A 21,141-nucleotide genomic window follows, 5' to 3' on the forward strand; every position below is an offset into this window, starting at 1 on the left:
AGTCCAGCTTCTCAGATGACCTCAGCCTCCTTCCACCCAGTGAAATGGATGGGACAGCTACATCTCTGGCTGGGTTCACAGAGTGAGTCAGCTAGGTGACGTGGAAACTAAGGCACTGTGCCCAGCTGGAGTGGCTCAGTTGCTTGAGCATCATCCCATGAATTGAAAAGTTACCGGTTTGATTCCTGGTCAGGCACATGCCTGGGTTATGAGCTTGATCCTTGGCCCGCAGGGTGCAGCAGATATTTATCTCTCACATTGATGTTTCTCTCCCACTCTCAAGCCAATAAAAACATTTTAAAAGAAGATACTAAGGCAGCGTGTTCATAGTGAGCACAGAGAGAACTGCTTAGCTGGGGATCTAGGTGCTTACTAGTGGTGTGATCACAGACACATCTAACCTCTTAGGGGAAAATCAGGGTGATAATTGTACCAGTGATGTAGGGCTGTGACGATTGAATGAGTCAGTGCTTGGCAAGTGGTAAGTACTGATGAGTGCTCGCCATGGTAATGGTGGGGAAGGTCCCTCAGACAGTGCCTCGGGCTCTGAGACTGTTGAGATGGGGTTAGTAGAAACTGGAGAAACCACTCAAAAGCAGCTGGCAATTTTCTCTCATGGGGAATTATCTCATTTGGTTTTAGGAACATCTCTTCCTTGGACTTTAAATAATGCAAATGTAAAAGCAAAGGCCCCTTCTCCTGTGGGCATAGTGGATGTTGGACCTGACCTTGTGGGGTGATGAGCTGGCCCCAGCCGCGTGGAAGTAGATTGCAGATACGGGGGTTTGCAACTTGTGAGAAGTATTATTCAAGTTGCTTTGACCATGACCCACAGAAATATATTCCACATAATGATGTCACTGTACACACTCATACATCAAACAAGTTTCACAAAACCGTGACCAACCTCACTTTCTTAAATGCACCCTGATGTTTCTCTCTCCCCCCGCCCGCCCCCCCCCCCCCCCACCATATGTTGGTGGTAACTCAATAAATTGACATCATGATGCACCAATGGATCTGGACCTGGTAGTCTAAGAAGCTGTGCTGTGAGGGAGCCCAGGAGGATCTAGCCCAGCCTGAGAATAGCTCTTTCCCTCTGGCCACCCCTCATGGGTCTCTAAAGCCTGGGGTGGTTCAGGAGGGCCTGCCTACACTTGAGGGCAAATGAGAGCCCCTTCTCTAAGGCCAGAGGGGTAGTTAACAAGCCACAGGGCAGGGAGCCTGGCCTTTCAGCATCTCCAGCAGCACACAGTAGGTGCTCAGTAAAGGTTTAAGCCACAGCAAGAACAGGGAAGAGTGCCCTGGACTGGGGCTAGTCATATGCTCTCCTCTGTGGCCCGGGGCTTCAGTTACTCCACCTGCAAAATGAAGGCCTGGTCTCTGAGGGATCCCCCAGCAGAATAGACCATCGAGCCTGGGACTCCCTTGGGGAGCGGAGACCCAATGTGGCACCATCGTACATGCTGCCCGTGCAACGTGGGGGCCCAGCCTGAGCTCTTCTCCAGGCCAGACCGCAAGATCCCGAAAGGCCACCGTCCGCCCTGGGCTCAGCTTGGGGGCACCTTCATACATGTCACTCCATTGAGGCGGCAACTCCTCAGTGCTGGAGAACCATGTGAGGGAGGGCTGAGGAAGAGGCTGCAGGAGAGCGCGGAGGGGAGCCTGGCGACAGTTCCCGAGCCTCTCCTCCAGGATGACCTCAGCTTCTAAAATCCTCGTCATGACAGGGATGGCATGGCAGCTCCCAATCCTGCCCTTGTTTAAGAATCGGGCCTGAGCTTGTTCACTCAACAAATGCGTCCTAAACTATTGTATGGCAGGCACAGCAGTGGGCGCGGATGCAGAGCTGTCCAGAGGGGAGGTGACCACCCTCCTGGAGCTCTATGTGATCTTAGTGTGTGTGTGTGGGGGGGGGGGGGGGCAGTCTACAAATAAAGGAGATCATAGCCAAGAGTGACGTGCTCTGAGGGAGCAAGAGGATAATGAGAGAAAGTGACGGGGGGGGGGGGGGCGCCTTTTGGTGGGTGGTAATAAGAACAAGCCTTTTTGAGGAAATGGCATTTGAGTTGAAATAGATGAAAAGGTACAAGGATCTGTGCTTCCAAAATGTCAGTTGAGAGCAAAATACAGATTTCTAGGCTCTATTTAGCAAATAAAGACATTAGGGCCCAGAATCTGCATTTTCCTCCCAAATGATTCTCGTCTACACTGAAACTGGAGGCCTTCTGCCTTCCACAGAGGACCATACCTGGTGGACTTCAGGGTTCCTTCCGACTCTCAGAGCCCATGGCGGGCTGGGGAGAGGAAGCTCTCAGTGTGTGTGTGTGTGTGTGTGTGTGTGTGTGTAGGCTAGGGAGAGGGGCAGGGTTCCGGTTGGTTGGATGGCAGGAGGCAGAAAATGAGCACACACAGCTCCTCACGCAAAGGGAGAGCTCCCCAGGCCCCCCTCTCTGCGGTGGCCTCCCTCATCCCTGCCCCACTCCCTCAGTTAATCAGGGCCACGAGGGTGCAGTCTTGGCGGCCTAGGCTAGTCTAGCTCGTGCTTTGGGGACGTTTCAAACGGCTGGCACAGGCCCTCTCTGCAGATGTACCTTATGATCCCGGGCCTTGGTTGCCGGCGCCTCCACCCCAGCCCACCTGCCCCAGGTGGGTGCAGAGATGCAGGCTGCGGGCACTGCGACCTGCCGGGCGACGGACGCCCTGGGAGGGGGTTACAACCGGCCACAGCGGCCACGGGAGCGCCCACTGGGTGACGAGCAGGCGCGTTCGTCAAATCCTCCTTCTCTCCCAGCCTGTGGTGGACCCGGGCTCTCCCCGGGAGCAAGAAACACCTGTTGCGTTTACCTGCACGTGCTCTTTCTCCCTCTTCACATCCGCTTCCTGTGCAGCAGGTCCCTCCTCCAGGCCTCCGTTTCCCCATCCATCCCCGGGAGGAGCCGCGGACTCCTTGCGGAGCGGAGGAGGGGGAGGGAGGTTTGCTTCGGAAGAGCCCTCCCCCTCTCACCCCGCGATCCTCACGCCTCCCGCGGCGCGCCTCCGGACGGTCCAGCCGCTGGTGTCGCCGTGTCAGGCCAGAGGAGGTGGCGGCAAGGTCGCGTCCCGCCCGGCGCCGCCGCCGCCCCCGCCCGCTCCGCAGGGCTGCCCAGCCCCAGGCGTCACCCGCGGCCTGCGCTCCCGCAGCTCCGGCGCCGCAGCGCGGAGCGGGCGGCTCCCATGAGACGCGCGCGTGGCGGCGCGGTTCCCAGGCCCAGGTGAGCCGGCGCCATGGGGCAGGCGAGCTGCAAGGGGCTCTACCAGTCGCTGTTCGACTACAAGACCGAGAAATATGTCATCGCCAAGAACAAGAAGGTGGGCCTGCTCTACCGGCTGCTGCAGGTCTCCATCCTGACCTACCTGGTGGTGTGAGTGCGGGCCCGCGGGAAGCGGGGCGGGGCGGGGCGGGGCGGGGGCCTCCCCGGGGTCGGGAATCGGCCTGGGTCACATAGTGTCCCCTGGGTGGGGGTGGGGGTCAGGGTGGGCGTAAGGAGGGACCCCCTCCTCCCGGGACCCCGGCTCCGGAGGTGACAAGACGCGGCAGGGGATCTAGGAGGCTTTCCGGGGCAGCTCCCTCCTCCAGGCCTGGAGCCCCCGGCGCTGGGCGGTGGGAAGGGGCCAGGGTGCAGGGGGCTGGGCTGCAGCTGTCGCCCCGAGCCTCCCACACAGGGAGGTTATTTATAATCACTGAGCTCAGAGCCAAGCCTCCGGCGGGGGCCGCTCATGAGGCTGGCATGTCCCTCTGGTCAACTCACCCCACCGTGGCTGGCCTCCCCGGCGTCCAGCTGGGGGACCTGCCCAGTGGGCCCCTCACATCTCCCTCCCACCTGGCAGAAGCTGGTGCCAGCAGCAGAGGGGCAGCTCCTGGGGGTGGCTCCGCCGGGCACCCTCGCCCCTGAGTAGGGAGGGGGCAGGTGGAGGGAGGACACGACCGTGGAGGACTGGGATGCAGGTGCGCCTCTCCTACTCCTCCAGTGAATGCGGTTTGTCCCTCCCATTTCCTGACTCCGGGAGGAGGCCCTGATCCACCTGGCATTTCCCCAGCTTCGCCCTCCTGTCTCCCGCCTGAGGGCCTTTGAACTCGCTGTTGCTCAGCCAGGGGTGCCGTTCCTCCTCCACTTGGGCAGTGTCTGCTCCTCCTTCCGACCTGGGACCTCCCACAACTCCCTCTGCTTTCCTCCCACATGTCACACAATTCCCCACAATGTAATTACATGCTTGTTTGGAGGCTCCTTTGCTTAATGTCTGTGTCTGACTCCCCATCAGGCTGGAACATCATGATCAGTGGTTCTCAACCCTGGCTGCACATTAGAATCACCTGGGAATCTTTTTAAAATCCTGATTTCTGGGCCTCATCCTCCGGAAATTCTGTTTCTTTGTTACTAATTTGTGGCCTCACCCCGTAACAAAGAAACAGAATTTCCAGAGGATGAGGCCCAGAAATCAGGATTTTAAAAAGATTCCCAGGTGATTCTAATGTGCAGCCAAGGTTGAGAACCACTGATCATGAGGAAGGGGCCTGGCATCACCTAACCCAGTGGTTGGCAAACTCATTAGTTAACAGAGCCAAATATCAACAGTACAACAATTGAAATTTCTTTTGAGAGCCAAATTTTTTAAACTTAAACTATATAGGTAGGTACACTGTTATTAACTTAATTAGGGTACTCCTAAGGCTTAGGAAGAGCCACACTCAAGGGGCCAAAGAGCCGCTGCATGTGGCTCTCGAGCCGCAGTTTGCCGACCATGGAGTCCTAACCACTCGGACAATGGGTGTGAAATGAATGAGTGAATGAATGTTCCTTGAGTATTTGCTGGATGTTTCTGTCCAGGTGGAGCCCAGTGTGTCCCTTCCAAAATGGCTGGTTGGCTCAAGGGTCACAGCCCTCTCAGAGTTCCTTAGCGACAGGCCAGTCTAGGGCCCAAGACACGCCAGCTCTGCCCCCAGAGATGAAGATGACCCCAGTTATGCAGAGAACCCTTACTGGCACCCTGGCAGGTGCAGGGCATCCCACACCACTACTGCATAACCTCTCCTGGCCTCAGTTTCCCCAACTTTCCCAGGGTTCAATTAACCTGCACAGTCTCTAATATTAACAGTAGCACCAGCAATAAACTGATGAGTTATATTCAATGAGTTCTTCCTCTGTGCCAGGCACTCTTCTGTGCTAAGCAATTTACATGCACCATCTCAGTTCTTAAAAATATTTTTTTGTATTTTGACATAATTTTAGACATAGAAAAGTTACAAGAGTAGTAAAAATACTTTTAAAATGCCCTTAACTAGATTCTCCAAATGTTATTTTACTACATTTGTGTTGTCTCCATATATATAGGCATTATTTTCTGTTTGAGTAGATGGCAAACACAATCCCTCTTTGCTCCTATATACTTCATTGTATATTTCTTAAAAATAAGGAATTATCTTATTTAACTAAGTATAAGTAGGAAATTAGCATAGAAATGATACTGTTTAAGCTATTGGCCTTTTGTAAATTGTCCCAATAATGTGTGCTCACGCCTTGCACTCACTGTCATGTCTCCTTCGGCTCCTTCAATCTGGAATTGTTCCTGAGTCTTTCTCTGTGTTTTGTGACACTGCCGACTTTTTAAGAATACAGAATTTTTTATAAGTCATTTTTAAATTCAGGTAAAATATACATAGCATATAATCCACCATTTTAATAATTTTAAATTATACAATTAAATGGTTTTTAGTATATTCACAGTGTTGTACAACCATGACTACTACCTAATTCCAGCACATTTCTATCATTCCCCCGGCACACACACACACCCCCCCCCCCCCCCCCCCCCCCCCCGGGCAAAGAAACCTGCATCTATTACCAGTCAGTCATCATTCTCCCCTACCCCTAATCCCTTGGCAACCACAAATCTACTTTTTGCCTCTATATATTTGCCCATTCTGGCCATTTCTTAGAAAATCAAATCATACCCTATGTGGCTTTTCCTTGTCTGACTTATTTGGCATAACGTGTTCAAGGTTCATCCATGTTGAAGCATGTGTCAGTACTTTAATCCTTTTATGACTGAATGATATTCCATTGTATGGATATACCACATTTTGTTCACCTACTCATTGGTTGATTGGCATTTGGACTGTTTTCTACTTTTTGGCTACTATGAATAATGCTGCTAAGAATATTCATGTGCTCATTTTTGTGTAAACATGTTTTCAATTCTCTTGGGTTTACACTTAGGAGTAGCATTGCTGGGTCATAAGGTAACCTTTTTGAGGAGCTGCCAAACCGTTTTCCACAGCAGCTACACCATTTTACATTCCTATCACTAGTACCAGTTTCTCCACATTCTCACCATTTGCTATTTTCCTTTTTATTATAGCCATTTTATTGGGCATGAAGTGATATCTCGTTGTGGTTTGTATTTGCATTTCCCTAATGACTAATGATGTTAAGCATCTTTTCATGTGCTTATTGGCTATTTGTATATCTTTTTAGAGAAATGTCTATTCATATCCTTGGCACATTTTTAAACTGGGTTGTCTTCTGGTGTGTTGAGTTATAAGACTTTATATATTCTGGGTTCTAGGTCCTTACTAGTTATATAATTCACAAATGTTTCTCCCATCTTGTGAATTACCTTTTCACTTTCTTGATAGTGTATTTTGATGCATAAAAGTTCTTAATTTTGGTAAAGTCCAACTTATCTAGTTTTTCATGCTCTCGAATTTTATGGACTGCCCCTTTTGGGTTTGAGGTCCCCCCATGATTGGTTCAGGTCATGCACCATGACCTTTAACCCTCCTCACACCTGGAGGGAGGCGCTGTTACCCTGTTACCCCGAGCTCGGTGGCTTGCTGGAGGTCCTATAGCCAGTTCCAGGGTGAGCAGGTTTCATCCGAGCCCCACCGAGAGCAGCCCACTATTACCTGGGGTTGTCACCTCTGCTGCTTGCAGGATGGGGCTCCAGGCAGCAGTGGGAGTTGTGACCCAGCCCAGGAGCTGGTGGGCAGGGTGGAGCCTAAGCCCGCCCCCGCCCCTCCCACCCTGGGCTGATGCCCACCTTGTTGGCTCTTGCGCAGTTGGGTGTTCCTAGTGAAGAAGAGTTACCAAGACACCGACACCTCCCTGCAGAGCAGCATCATCACCAAAGTCAAGGGCGTGATCTTCACCAACACCTCGGAGCTGGGGGAGCGGCTCTGGGATGTTGCTGACTACGTCATCCCACCCCAGGTCTGCACCCTGGCTGGCCGGGCTGGGACCCAGGGACCTCCATTCATTGTCTCCCGTGGCCCAGAACAGCTGCCAGGCTTTGTACATAGAGATCCTACGCAGATCCTCCCCCCAAGTCCAACTCCTGCCCTCCTTCCTTTTCTGTGCCTCATGGAACTGTTCTACTCCCAGCAAACCCTGAGCCTGTTGAGACCAACGGGGCTCAGAGAATTTCCAAGTTGGTGTGAATCCCTTAGATCCACTCCCTGGCTTGATCACAGTCTCCCTGGGCCAGGGCGGAGCTGCCCCATTACTGCTCCTCTCCTCCCGGATCTGTGCTTGGACGCCAGGGGCTGAGGTCAAAATAGGGATTTGTGGGGCAGGGGCGATTTGTGGGTGTGGGTCTGGGAGGAACCTATTAAAGGACTTAGGACAGTGGGCAGATGGGATCCACTGATTTTATGGCTCCATTGTCCTCAATACCCATGCAGAGGCCCCGCGCCCTGCCAGGCAGCCCTGGGAAGGAGGGTTCCAAGAGAGCAGAAGGAGGTTCCTTAAATCCTCTCTGGTTCTTCAGGGGGAGAATGTCTTCTTCGTCATCACCAACCTGGTTGTGACCCCCAACCAGCGCCAGGAAACCTGTGCTGAGGTTTGCTTTGGTGCCAGAGCTGGGAGGTGGTGGAAGACCCTAGCACGGGGGCGGGGGGCGGGTGAGGGGTGGGGGTGGGGAGAAGGGGGCGGGAGGTACAGCGGTGCATGTACCTGTACTCTTTCAGGGAGAAACAGGTTCTCAAAGGGTGTGTGGCCCCAGGCAGGGGAGGAGCCTTGTCCTACCCCTGGGGTGGGACTGGCTGAGCTGGGAACCTGCAGGGGAGCCCTTACACAGGCACCCCTTCTCTCCTGGCAGAATGAAAGCATTCCTGATGCCGTGTGCTCCGAGGACAGTGACTGTCCTCCTGGGGAGCCTGTCGTGACTGGAAATGGTGAGGCCTGGATGGCTATGGCTGGGGGGCTGAGGGGCTGGGGCCTGGAGGCTCCTGGCACTACTCCTGTCCCCCTGCAGGAGTGAGGACTGGCCGCTGCCTGCGGGCAGAGAACATGCAAAGGGGCACCTGCGAGATCTTCGCCTGGTGCCCAGTGGAAACAAGGTCCAGGCCAGAGTACGTGGCTATGGTTTGGGACCCCAAGGGGTTTCCCAGTCCTGGGCAGTGGGTCCAAGTCTGATGGTAGAGACAGGCCCACTCCCAGACCCTCATCCCAAGGACACCCACAAAGGCCTGAACTCCACCCCACCATGAACGAGTTAACTGTCCTTGGCAGAGGCTCCAGGGCACCCTGGGAACAGCAGGCCTTGGCCCACCATAGGCCTGGGGGTGGGGGGTGAGGGGTGGGGGTAGAGGGTGGGGGGGGTGGGGCGTGGAGGGCGGGCTTCCTAAGCAGGCTGTCCTGGCTGGGTTTTCAGGAAGCCTCTCCTGGGCAAGGCTGAAGACTTCACCATTTACATAAAGAACTTCATTCGTTTCCCTAAATTCAACTTCTCCAAGTATGTGGGGCTCGGCTATGGGGACCCAGGGCTGGGGCCATGGCTGGCCCTCCTGGTGGCTGTGCATAGGCCCCTGTGTATGTGTGTGTGTGAATGGACCGCAGGGGGATGCTGGGCGCCCCTCCCTGCTGTGGGGTGGGGGTCTGTTCTTGAATGCGGTGGGATGTTAGTGTGGATGTGGTTGGGGTTCCGGCTGAGGGCTAAAGTCAGGGACTAAGCCTGGAAACAGCAAGTCTCCCTTCATTTCACCGTCTGTTCATGGCCGCCCCTCAGGACCAATGTGCTGGACACCAAAGACAGAGCTTACCTGAGGTCCTGTCGGTTTGGCCCCAAGGACCCCTACTGCCCCATCTTCCGACTGGGGTCTGTGGTCAGCTGGACGGGGAGCAACTTCCAGGAGATAGCCCTGCAGGTGGGTGGCGTGCCCTCAGAGAGCCTTCCCTGGGGCCTCAGGGGTCTGAATGGGGAGGGGTGTGTGGGGGGGCCCATGGGGTGGGGGTGGCCCTGCAAAGTCACCTGCCCCAGGGACTTCCTGTTTTCAGAATTCGCTGTGACACAGCCGGCTGTGCCTGCGCTCGGACCTCGGGCACTCATTGAGGGCACACTCAGCACCTGCCGTTTGGCTCTTAGTCGCTTGGGCAGCAGCTGAAACTGAACCAAAAGGAGCCCCACGGGCACATCCTGGCTGTGTGTAAGGTGCCTGCCCATAGTGTAGTCGGTGCTCACCGGGGAGTTCTCGTCTTCTCTGAAGCAGGAGGCAGGAGGCGGCAGGGGGTTAGGGGCTGTCGGCAACACTTTCCCCAGCCCCTCCTGGGCCTTCCACCTCCCTTCCAGGACGCTCCAGCCAGGCCAGTCTTGTCCAGCTGCCCTCCCAGACCCGATTCCTCTTTCCCATCCAGGGCGGTGTGATAGGGATCCAGATTGAGTGGGACTGTGATCTCGACAAAGCTCCTTCTGAATGCAACCCTCGCTATTACTTTAGCCGGCTGGACCGAAGGTTTCCCGGAAACTCTGTCTCCTCCGGGTATAACTTCAGGTAACAGACTGGGCCTGCTGCCTATGACTCTGTCCATGTTTCGTGTCCTTCCCTGGGTGCCAGCGCTGTGACACCCCTTCTTGGGGATGTCAGAGGAGGTACAGGGAGAGACAGCTGAGAGAGGGATGGCCTCTGGGAGGGGAGAGAGGGTGAGTCATCGCCCTGGGCTCCCGGCGAAGCTGAGGCCTGACTTCTCAGCTGGCTGAGCTCTATCCGTTCTCTGGTGGCCCCCGGTTGGCCCAGTGTGCAGTGGGAAAGCCCCTGCCTCTTGGGGATGTCTGACAGGGACTTCAAAGATCTGGATGAATCTTAGGCATGTCAGCAAGAGGGTCTGCAACCTCTCCCGGGGCTGCTGTGAACGAGGTCCCGGGATGCTTATAAATCTCAAAAGCAACTGAGTCTGTTGCCAAACAGGGAAGGCCCAGGAAGGCTGAGGTCTCCCCTGGGCTGTGTCTCCCCAGGTTTGCCAAATATTACCGTGATGAAGCCGGGGTGGAGTTCCGCACCCTGATCAAAGCCTACGGGATCCGCTTTGATGTCCTGGTGAATGGCAGGGTGCGTGAGCTGCAGCTCTCCTTGGGAGGCTGGGCAGGTCCAGGGCGGGGCAGGCATGTTGGGAGGGACCCTGCTATCCACCTGCTCCCTCACCCTGCCTTGTCTCTCTCTGTGCTTCAGGCAGGGAAGTTCAACATCATCCCCACAATCATCAACGTGGGCTCAGGGGTGGCACTCATGGGTGTTGTGAGTACCTCTCCCCTCCTTCCCCTTTACCCTCTGCACACTGGTGGGTGGAGGGGGAGTTGTCCAAATGCCCCAGAAACAAAGAACTGACAGGTCAGCGCAGGAGCCGGTAAAGAGGGCTTTCTGGGACTTCACGCCCCTCCAGTGGCCCCAGGGGGCAGAGAACTGCCAGAATTTCTCTTTCTAGAGCCAGTGGCATCTGCCTATTTCTCAGGAGCTGGGGGTTCTCTGGGATACAGGATTAGCCCCTGAATTTTATTTATTTTTTATTATCGACAGTTACAGATGTCCCTGTTCTCCCTGCCATTTGCCCATCTCCAGCCAGCCCCCACCACCCCTCCCTCTGGCCTTCACCCTACTGCTGTCTGTGTCCACGGGTTATGCATATGTGTTCTTTGGCTAATCTCTTCACCTTCTTTCATCTAGTCTCTCCCATTACCCTTCCCTCTGACACCTGTCAGTCTGCTCCATGTATCCATGCCTGTGGTTCTATTTTGTTCGTTAGTGTATTTTGTTCATTAGATTCCACATATAAGTGAGACCATATGGTATTTGTCTTTCTCTGACTGGCTTACTTTGCTTAGCATAATGCTCTCCAGGTCCATCCATGCTGTCGAAGAGGGTAAGAGTTCCTTCTTTCTTAGAGCTGCATAGTATTCTATGGGGTAAATATACAACAGCTGGATTAGCCCCTGAACTTTAAAATTCTAAAAAGAGGTAAGGTCCACCTATATATATAGGGTTTCTCCACCATGACTCTGTGGAACAAGAGATTGATAAAAAAGCATTTCTAGCATCTGCGGGGGGGGGGGGGAGAAGGTGTGCAGAGCCCAGGGTCAGAGGACCAGGTTCACCTGTGGCCCATCCATCAACTCTTCCCACCCCCCACCCTTACTCATTCTGGAAACCAGCTGTGTGTTGAGGTGGATTCGCCCTCTGGTGGAAGAGACAGGTGTTGCACCACACACTTTTGCCTGAAGTGCATGTGCTCAAGTGTCAGCGGGTCCCAGCTGAGTTAGCACAGGCTGCCTCATCTTTCCTTGGCCATCGCTGTGGCATCCTTGTTATTCAGATCCCCTACCACCCATCTCTTACACTGATTCCCTGAGGGATCTTTTCAAAATGCTGCAATGCTGACTGTGTTCTGCCCTATTCAACACCCTCAGTGCTGCCGAGAGGAAGAGAACCAGTGCCTTGAAGACATTTCAGGAAGCGTCACAGGCTGGCCCCACCCAGCTCTCCAGAGTGTCTTTCCTCTTCCCCACAGCCCTGTGGGATTTCCCAGGCATGACGAGCTTGTTCCTGCTGCTGCAATGCCCTTCCTGAGCTTTTTGTATTAATCCTATTTAGCCCTCAAGACTCAACCCAGACTGAGTCAAGTCCTGCCTTCGCTCTCCTTGCTCCTCCTCTCCCCATCGTAAGACACATCACCGTGTGTCATAAGTTGCATGCCTGTCTCTTGCACCAGAGAGGGAGAGTCCTCAGAGGGTCTCATTGCCTTAGTCCTCCCTGCACCCCAGGGCAGTACCTGGCACGTGTGAATGCTCCGCAAATGTTTGTTAAACATGATTAGATGGACTTCAGACTCACCTGGGCTCTGCTGTGGACCAGCTTTGTGACCTTAAAGGTGCCTTAAAAAAAAAAAAAAATATATATATATATATATATTCTATTGATTTTAGAGAGGAAGGGAGAGGGAGAGATAGATAGAAACATCAGTGATGAGAGAGAATTATGGATCGGCTGCCTCCTGCACGCCCCTCACTGGGTATCGAGCCTGCAACCCAGGCATGTACCCTTGGCTGGAATCGAACCTGGGACCCTTCAGTCTGAGGCCGATGCTCTATCCATTGATCCAAACCAGCTAGGGCAAAAGGCACCTCTTTCTGATCTCAGTTTCCCCATCTATGAAATGGGGACAATGATGCACGCTTCTGGGATTGTTACAGGATCAAACAGGATACAGTGGTCAGGTGCCTGTGGGCTCTCCAGAAGTCTAGGGTCTGAGTCAGGGACCCCCAACTCTTTTGCAGGGGTCTTTCTTCTGCGACCTGATACTCATCTACTTCATCAAAAAGAGCCACTTTTACCGCAACAAGAAATTCGAGGAAGTACGGTCAGTTATGCTTCCTCCCCCGTAGTCCCAGGGGAACCGTGTGGAGCCAGCCTCCCCCTCCCTGTCTTAGGACCTTTACCCTGGGTGGATGGCTGCGCCTGGTGGGTGGAGGCAGGGGTGAACATGGGGAGCTGCCCCGGAAGGGAGGGAAGGTGGACTGTTCTGAGTACATGCTCTACAGAACCAGACTCCGCCTCAGAGCAGCTGGCAGAGGGAAAAGCCACCACATACCTGGTGGGCAGACCTGGTTTCCAGGCCTCCTTGGGCCTCAATTTCTCTCTGCAAAATGAGAGAATTGGTTTATATACAGTGACTTGTTGCAGTTACAATCTAGTATTCTTGGACTAGGTGGTCCTGGGCTGGGGTTGAGGCTGGAGTGGTAAGGGAAGAAAAAAATGGATTTCCTTTTTTTTACTACAGGAGCCCATTTCCAGGCTCTCCTGGCTGTGGGCTTGTTGGGCTGTGTGTGTCTGTGGGTGGGAAGGAAGGGGCAGAGGCTCTAGTCCAGCCCTTGGGAAGGCTCCCTGGAGGAGCTGGGATTAGAATGGGGTTTCGAAGTGGTGCTCCCTCAGTCCCACCACAACCTGAGACAGCAGGTGGCCAGCTCACATCATTCACCTGGCTTGAACCCCAGCCTGGTTCTTAGGCTGAGCCCTGACCGCTCCTGCCACCCCAACTGAGCTGCTGGAGGAAGAGGGGCACCGTCTGCAGGGCCTGCCCCACCAGTCCTTGGGGGAAGGCCAGGCTGTGCAGGCCAGGTTAATGGCAAGTCCTGCCCAGGTGCCTAGAGATCCTTGCCCTGTGGACAGAGTCCTTGCAGCAGAACAGGGTCACAGAGGCTGAAGGAAGAAGAGGGGCCTGGGCTGCTGGGCACAGGACGAAGGTGGCCAGGAGAATGGCTGAGCGTGCTGGCACCTCCTGGAGCAGGCTGCTGTGGTCCCTGCTCTGTGGTGACCTGTGCATAAGGCAGGACCCAGGAGCACCCAACCAAGCTGGATTCTGGGGGGAGAGGGTGCTGGTGGTGCTTTAGCCCCTCCATGACCCTCATTAGCTCCCCAGTCCCTCTAAGCAACCACAAGGCAGTCTGCTTGCTGTGCTATCCCAGCGTTAAGACAACAGTGCTGTCATTTACTCAGGCTCACTCTCTGCCCAGCACAGCTCTGAGCAATTTGTACATGTGAACTCACATCAGCAACTTTAATGAGCTGGGCACTAACAGTCTCTATTCCACTAATGAGGAAAGAGAATCACAGAAAGGTTAAGTAAGTTAAGTCATACAGCTAATAAATGGCAGAGCTGGGGTTTGAATCCAGGCAGTGTGTCTAGAATCAGTTCTTTTCCATCAGGTTATTCTGCTTTACCAAGCCCCCCACCCCCTCACCCAGTCAGATGCCTTCCCTAAGTGCCTCTCAGTGGAAATTCTGCAGCTGCCCTAGGCTCGGAAGGGTGGTGGCTCTGCTGACAGGTGGTCCTTCCCTGGGCAGTACGGTTGGTTCTGAAGATGGAACCTCAACTTGGTGCAGGAGGTGGCCTTCAGGTCCGCCTGGCCCCTCTGCCTTGCTCTGTGCCTTTGAGCAGGGGCCTGGCCTTTTCTGGCCTCCCTCCCCCAATTTTTTTCCCAGTGGGGGCTGCACAGAGTAGCCCCCATGTTCAGTCAGGCTATGATTCTGTGACTCTCCTCTTGTAAACCACATCCCAGGAGGAGTTCACTGGCCTGGGTGGACTTTTCTCCACCCCAGCTTTCATTCTTGGCCAACTCAGGAGTTGGCAGCCTCCAACCAGAAGCTGGGCCTGGGCAGGGAAAGGACAGAGAGGAAGGGCAGAGGATGGAGAGGAGTGAGGAGAGGTTGTAGGGACTGCAGCAGCTGGGGCCAGGAGACAGTGGAGGCTGGGGATCTGCTGGGGTGGCTGGGCACCAAGCAGCCCCCACATGCTCCCTGAGCTGCCTGTCACTTCTTGGGTGCTTGCCTGAGCTCCTTAGCCTGTGAGAGGGAAGAATAGCCACCATACTGGTCAAGTGGTGGCTGCTGTCATTGCTGGGGCAGCTCCAGAGGCCCGGACTGAGCATCTGAGTGCCTGGGCTGTAGCAGGGACCCCGGCACTGCCCCTCTCTGCGGATGCTCTGCCTGCAGTGCTGCCTGTGCGAGGCTGTCCCTGTCCACAGGTTTCCAACCACCCTCTGTGTCCTCGGTGTGCCCCTCACCACCCACACGCAGGTCTGGCCATCCGGGGAATGGAAAGGTGACTGTGGAGCAGCTGCAGAACCTGCAGACAGTGGAGGCGTAGCCAGAGGCGGCTGAGAGCAGATTTAGTGAAGACGTCGGGCAGAACCGGCTGCAGCTCTGAACGGGAAGAGCGAGGAGCCTCTGTCTGCATGGATTGGGGCTTCCAGGAGCCACCATCCCTCTTGCACTTTGGGATCTTGCTACAAGCCTTTTGTTGTGTGTGGGGGAGGGGAAACGCTGGAGAGGGCAGGGGCAGGCCAGGGTGTAAATGATACTAGGTGTTTTCATGTTTTCTGAGAACCTAGTTGGGCATTCATTCACTCATTTATTCATACATGCAGTAAACTATTTTTGCTGTGGGCTGGGCCCTATCCAAGAGATGCTTAAATGAGACCCTGACCTGGCCCTCAGGGAACTGAGCAACTGTGTAATTCCCTCTAGAGACAACAGACTCACAGCCAGGCTCAGCCATTCTGGCCTTCCTCCAGCCTCTAGCTGACTTTCACAGAGGGGAGGCAGGGAGGCCTCACTCCAGTCTCACCTGCCCAGCCTGGGGAGGCTCTGGACATAGCATCTCGCCCAGATGGGAGACACTGTCTCTGGTTTGGCTCTTGCTGTTCTGTGGGGTTGGGTGTCCTTGCCCAGCTCCCCTTCCTCTCTCCTCAAAGGCTGGCTGGGTCTGAAGGGCTAAGGACAGGGTGCTCACTCAGCAGGTGGGAGCAGTTGTTAGGGAGGCCCTCACCCCTCACCCTCCTTCCCCACCCCACCCTGCTGCTCCCTCCCTTACTGTCTGTAGAGCGACTCTCCTCAAGGTGTGGTGCCTGGACCAGCAGCCTTGGCATCACCTGGGAGCTTGTTAGCCCTTCCCTTCTCCTAAATCAGGGCCTGTGTTGCAATGGGGCTCCCAGGGGATTCGTGTGCTCCTTACACTCAGAAGCCCTGCAAGGGTGAGGAGCTCTGCAAAGCCTGGCTCCGAGGGAGGAAAGAGCCAGCTTTGGTGGGTGGCGCCAATTTCCAGGCCAAACGTACTAGTACACACATTCTCCCTTGAGACTACAGGACCCCCCTTCCTGCCTCCGGGAAAGGAGCATTACACTCAATTCACATAAATCAAAATATTTTAGGCAACACTTACATGATTCAAAATTTTAAAGGTACAAAAGAATAGCAAAAGCTTCCCTCCCACCCGTTCTTGAGGCCACCTGTGTTACCAATTCCAAGAGGTTCCCTCGTTTTCAAACTGAGAATCCACTTGTTACTCAGGACGTGAACTTTTCCTCATGCCTGCAGCATCAGACCACGTCTCCTGTCAGAAAGGGACACGATGGAATGGTCTGGGAGCCAGAGAGCTCGCTTCTCCCTCCCCGTGTCTGGGAGCCCCTGTGTAAACCCAGGGGGAGAGGCCTAGAACTCTGCTTGAACTATGGCCGCAAAGGCCTGCAGTGCCCGTTGCACAGCTGCCAGGACACTGGGGAACTCCTCTCTGGAAGTGCTCCCTCGGACCTCCCTGGAGTCAGGGGAGCCTGATTCCCTGCACACAGAGGAGGGGTGAGCATCCTTCCCCTGGGGTCTTTGGAGAGGGTCAGAAGGGGCTGGAAGGTTTCTGGTGAGGCTCCACCACCAGGGCAGAAGTTTGTGGTCCCTGCAACAGGAACCCTTTTGGAGCAAGCAGCTCCCTCACCATGGGCTGCCTGGTAACCAGTCCACAGCCCACCTGCTCTCTGAATAGAAAGTGAAAAATCGCCCTAACCGGTTTGGCTCAGTAGATAGAGCATCGGCCTGCGGACTAAAGGGTCCCAAGTTCGATTCCAGTCAAGGGCATGTACCTTGGTTGCAGGCACATCTCCCAGTAGGGAGTGTGCAGGAGGCAGCTGATCGATGTTTCTAACTATCCCTCTCCCTTCCTCTCTGTAAAAAAAAAAAAAAAAAAAATCAATGTATTTTTTAAAAAAGTGAAAAATCGGGGCAATCCATTATGATGTTTCACTTCATCACTAAAGCCAACTCTTGGATTGGGTAATCTAGCCTCTTTTATGTTTAGCAGGAAGTAACAAGGGCAGGGGCATGGCTGCTCAGGGTTGATCTGGTTTCTCTTAACCTATTTTTGGAATTGCTTGGCAGGAGCCATAAAACATAACAACAGTTATACTGTTTATTTTATATTGGAATGAAAATGTCCTCCTACACTATTCAGTCAGTAAATATTTATTGAATACCTACTGTGTCAAGTGTTGGATTAAATGCTAGCGACACAATGGCAAGCAACACGGAGTCCCTGCTGGAGTGTTTCCAGTGCTGGGGCTAAACCTTAATAACCGGTAGTCACACACACCACAGACTGAACTGAGTTTTCGGTGGAGTAGCCAGAGAGTTGCCCCAAAAAAGCGACATATAAGCTCACATCTGAATGGTTAGTAGCACTCTAAGTAGGTGACGGAGGAAGCATTCCAGGTAAGGAACTGGATGGACTGTGATTGGAGCTGTGAGGCCTTTTCAACTTACTTTAAGCGCTGCCCCAATAAACTTCACTGCCATAGAGGACCTGCTCAACCTAATTATTTCTTCAAGTCCAGAAAAGCTGTCTAGGTGGCCTCCCTACTACCTGTCAGGGACACCATGTTGAGAAAAGCCAGTGACCCTCACAGCACTGGACAGCTGCACACTGCCCACATCCCCTTGCTTCTGCACATTCTCCTGCTGCTGCTGTTTTTATTCCACGCCTCGGGAGTGCCATGCTACAGCTCAAAAATAAATCTGTAAATTGGGTGCCATCAATATGACATCACAGGGACCAGCCAGCAAAGAGCTCAGTGCACTCTCCACCCGATGCAGGGGCCATCAGGACTGACCAATCACAGCTGCCTTTTCCCCTGCCACCCCATCAGTTCTTTCTTAGTGGCTGACTGCCAACTGGGGGACCAGCTGTGAAGGGGGAATGTGACTTCCTCCAGGAGTCTCTAAGCACCAGGTTAAGGACTACAGCACTCTGCCTAGGGACTACAGAGTCGCTAAGTCATTCCACTTGGAATGGCATCTTGTGTATCTGGAAAAGGGCTCCACTTCGTTCCAACCCACCCCCTGCACCCAAGTGATGCACCTTTCCTCAGAGCACACTCTCCAGTGGACACAAGAATGCTCTCCCCCTAAGGCACACCTTCCTTCCAGCTGTTGGTTTCCCCTCAGGCCAGTACACAGAACTAAAGGGAGGGGGAGGGAGCTGGCACATTTTCTGGGATGGCCCAGTGTATGTATTCTCTGACATTTTAATTTGGTTATAAAACGACACAAAGGTTAACTTTAGATGTGTCATGATTTTTTCCCCCTTCACGTCTGCATGGTCACCCATGTTTTAGATTAAAATGTAAGGAGAAAGGGAGCCCAAAAGAGGCAGACACAGAAAGCATTAGCGGACAATATATTATGTTCCTTATTATCTTGCAAAGAAATTAAAATGAAAGTAAGGAAACTCTTTAAATGAGCAAACATTAAGACTAAGAAGGCACTGATAAAACTGGCACTTTTCATTCAACGAGTAATCTGGTAATACTCTGGAAAGCATTTGAAATTAAGTTTTAATCTTCTGCTCTAGCCTATTCTCAAAACAATATAGATATGTAGACATTCATTGCAGTATTTTTGTAATAGTGATCATTTCAAACAACCTTACTGCCTAACAACAGAGGAATGGTTAGTTAAATCAGCTCATTTACCTCCCCTCCTTCCTACCCTCCCAAGTAGGACCCACTGCTTCTTCCTCCTTAGCCCACATCAGGAATGAACTCCCCCTTCCCACTCAGAAAAGGCCCCGAGAGGATTGGGGATGCAAACCATTAAAGCGATTATCTTCAGTGGTGAACGGAGTGGGTTCAGAGGAAGCCACTGGAGGAGAGGGAGGCAAAGCTGTGGCCTCCGATTCTTGGCTTCCTGTGCAAGCATGTAGCCCAGAACCCAAATGGGATTCAGGCAGCCTGGATTCCAGACCCATTTCCATTATTGGCCATGGCCCAATACTGTCTGCAAAAGGGGACTTGGGTTCAATCTATTTCCCTTCTGATTTAAAACTGATTAAAAAATCCAAATCTGATCACATAACTCTGGGCTAAAACTCCTAAAGACTTCCCTCAGTTGCTCTTAGAATCAAAGCCACTCTCCACCATGTTCTTTCTGGTCCAGCTCTATCTCAGCTTCAGATACAGGCCAAACCGCTTCCTGCCCAATGGCCCTCACACACGTTCTTTCTTCCAAGTACCCTTCTCCACACTTGGCTGTTATTCAGCCTTCGGTTTTCTAATGTTATTTCCTCAAAGAAGACTTTCTTGACCCCCCTCCCCACCTGGGTTCAGTTTGGAGTGCCTATGTAGTCTCTTCATAGCACTTACCATCATTTAAACATTTGTGAAATGAGGTAATGCTGGTCTTCCCAGTTAAGACTATAAATTTCATGAGCAACATGTTCACTACTATAACTTTAACGCAATACTTATCCCTCAATTAAAATATGAATTTTATTATAAGATTCCTCCTGACAAGAAGGAATCACCAATTAGCATACAGAGGCACTGATCCTCTAGACAAGCCCACAGATTAGTTTACAAACATCCAATCTGTCTAATCTTCATGAGACATATTTTAGAAGACAGCTTGAATTAATTTTTTTAAGTGGAAATGACAGCTGGCTGTAACGAGGTGAAACAGAACTGACAGGACACCACTCACACCTGAAAGCAGTGGGTAGTGGAAGGGAAAGCGGGGCTGGAAAAGGTACACTCAGCCAATACAGCAAGAGCAATTAGGAGACCTACCCGAGGCCCGGCCGGGGCGGCTCAGGGTTCGAGAGTGGACCTATGAACAGGGAGGTCACATGCCCTGGTTGTGGCTCGATCCCCTGTAGGGAGCATGTAGGAAGCAGCCAATCAGTGATTCTCTCATCATTGATGTTTCTCTCTCCCTCTCCCTTCCTCTCTGAAATCAAGAAAAATATATTGGGGTGGGGAAGAGACCTACATGTGAATCCAGGCTCTGTCCTTCGGAGCTGTGCCTCCTCTGGGGCCTTAGGTGCACCAATGGGGACAAGGATCACATCTACTCCATGAGGACAAGGCTAGAATCAAACGAGATCATGGGCGTGTAAAACCCACGCGGCATCACGCCTGGTATACAGGGCACAGACTACACACCCCCAGTTACTGGCTCTACAGGTGTGAACAGTAAGTCCTCTCCGTTACCGACGGCCACGCCTCACTCCCGGCTTTCCAGGAGCATCAACACCTGGTGCTTTTGCACCCACGACAGACGAGGGGTTGGGGCGAGGGCGGGGAGGGTGCATTCAGGCAGGAAACACTCCGTCAGGCGTCTCACGCTTCAATTTAATCTGAAGGCTATCACAGGCTCTCCGTCCTCCGGTCTAAGTTATAACGTTACAGAACAAGCAGTAAATCCAACCACTTAAACACGAAGTCGGTCTACACGCGGTCACCGTCTGCTTTTCTCCGAGAGCCGGGGCGCCCCGCCCCGCGTCAGTAGACGTGCACCATGCCGTAGAGGAACGTCCAGAACAGCACGTAGGTGAAGAGGCCTCCGACCAGGCCGCCCGTGAAGAGGGGCCTCCGGGACTTAAAGTACTTGTTCCACCTCCTGCCCGCCTTGAGGATGAGCAGCAGGGAGAGCAGGACGGAGGCGAGCAGGTAGAAGATGAAGCCGTAGAGGCCGGTGAGGCCGAGGATGCCGGCCGTGGCCCCTGACAGCGCCGACACCGAGGTGCGGCAGTAATCCAGGACCGCGGCGTTGCCTCGCACGGCGGCCTCGCTGATGAACGGCGGCCCTTCCCGCTTGGCCACCACCGCGGCCATCGCGCCCCTGGCGCTCGGCCTCTGCTTTCCCGCGGAGCTGCGGAGAAAACCGAGGGGCAAGTGGCGCCGGGAACGTGGCGAGCGGAGTTCACGCCGCTCCTCCCCGCTGGGGCTTCACCTTCCCGCGGCCCGAGGAGACCAGCCAGGGGTCGGGGAGCGGCAGCACGTCTGCATCCCCCGCCCAGGCTCGCCCGCTTACCTGGAACAGGGTCGCCGTCCCTCGGCGTCCCCTCAGACAGTCGGCGGTGCAGACCCCAGCGGCGCCATCTTGCCCCAGAGCCTGCTGGGAGGGCCCGGGCTGCGCACGCGTCCAGACCTCGCGCCCGCCCTCTAGCGCATGCGCCGCGGGGCGCCCAGGCAGGCTCCGCCTCTTCTCCCGCTTTACTACTCATCCTCTGGGAC

The 21,141-nt window shown here is 53.8% G+C and overlaps 2 protein-coding genes and 1 long non-coding RNA gene across 6 annotated transcripts in view; 1 reads left to right on the forward strand and 2 right to left on the reverse strand.

Annotated features, from left to right (window-relative positions):
* The window catches only part of LOC138993867 (uncharacterized), a 17,237-nt gene extending 14,136 nt beyond the window's left edge, over positions 1-3,101 (reverse strand). The window contains exon 1 of the long non-coding RNA XR_011468350.1: positions 2,848-3,101. This is a non-coding gene — a long non-coding RNA (uncharacterized lncRNA). The remainder of the gene's footprint in view (positions 1-2,847) is intronic.
* Positions 2,935-17,105, forward strand: P2RX5 (purinergic receptor P2X 5). 4 transcript variants are annotated; one of them, XM_070393288.1, is made up of 12 exons: positions 2,935-3,404; positions 7,100-7,250; positions 7,807-7,878; positions 8,137-8,212; positions 8,293-8,389; positions 8,692-8,772; positions 9,046-9,184; positions 9,672-9,808; positions 10,270-10,363; positions 10,484-10,549; positions 12,583-12,665; positions 14,830-17,105. In XM_070393288.1, exons 1-12 carry the CDS (start codon positions 3,268-3,270, stop codon positions 14,963-14,965), a joined length of 1,269 nt encoding a protein of 422 aa, XP_070249389.1. In that variant the 5' UTR covers positions 2,935-3,267; the 3' UTR covers positions 14,966-17,105. The 4 variants fall into 4 exon arrangements, with proteins under 4 accessions (XP_070249389.1, XP_070249391.1, XP_070249392.1 ...); XM_070393290.1 differs by having other exon boundaries at positions 2,935-3,351; XM_070393291.1 differs by lacking the exon at positions 14,830-17,105 and adding an exon at positions 11,900-11,966 and having other exon boundaries at positions 12,583-12,640.
* A 3,130-nt stretch (positions 17,106-20,235) lies between these two features.
* Positions 20,236-21,134, reverse strand: EMC6 (ER membrane protein complex subunit 6). Its single transcript, XM_070393301.1, has 2 exons — positions 20,939-21,134; positions 20,236-20,776 (listed from the first exon to the last, which is right to left on the reverse strand). The coding sequence occupies exon 2, from the start codon at positions 20,737-20,739 to the stop codon at positions 20,407-20,409; it is 333 nt and encodes a 110-aa protein (XP_070249402.1). The 5' UTR covers positions 20,740-20,776; positions 20,939-21,134; the 3' UTR covers positions 20,236-20,406.
* Positions 21,135-21,141: the final 7 nt, after the last annotated feature.

Source organism: Myotis yumanensis, unplaced genomic scaffold (assembly GCF_028538775.1).
Source record: "Myotis yumanensis isolate MYYU_CA2020_CCGP unplaced genomic scaffold, mMyoYum1.0.hap1 SCAF_16, whole genome shotgun sequence".
Lineage (NCBI taxonomy): Eukaryota > Metazoa > Chordata > Mammalia > Chiroptera > Vespertilionidae > Myotis > Myotis yumanensis.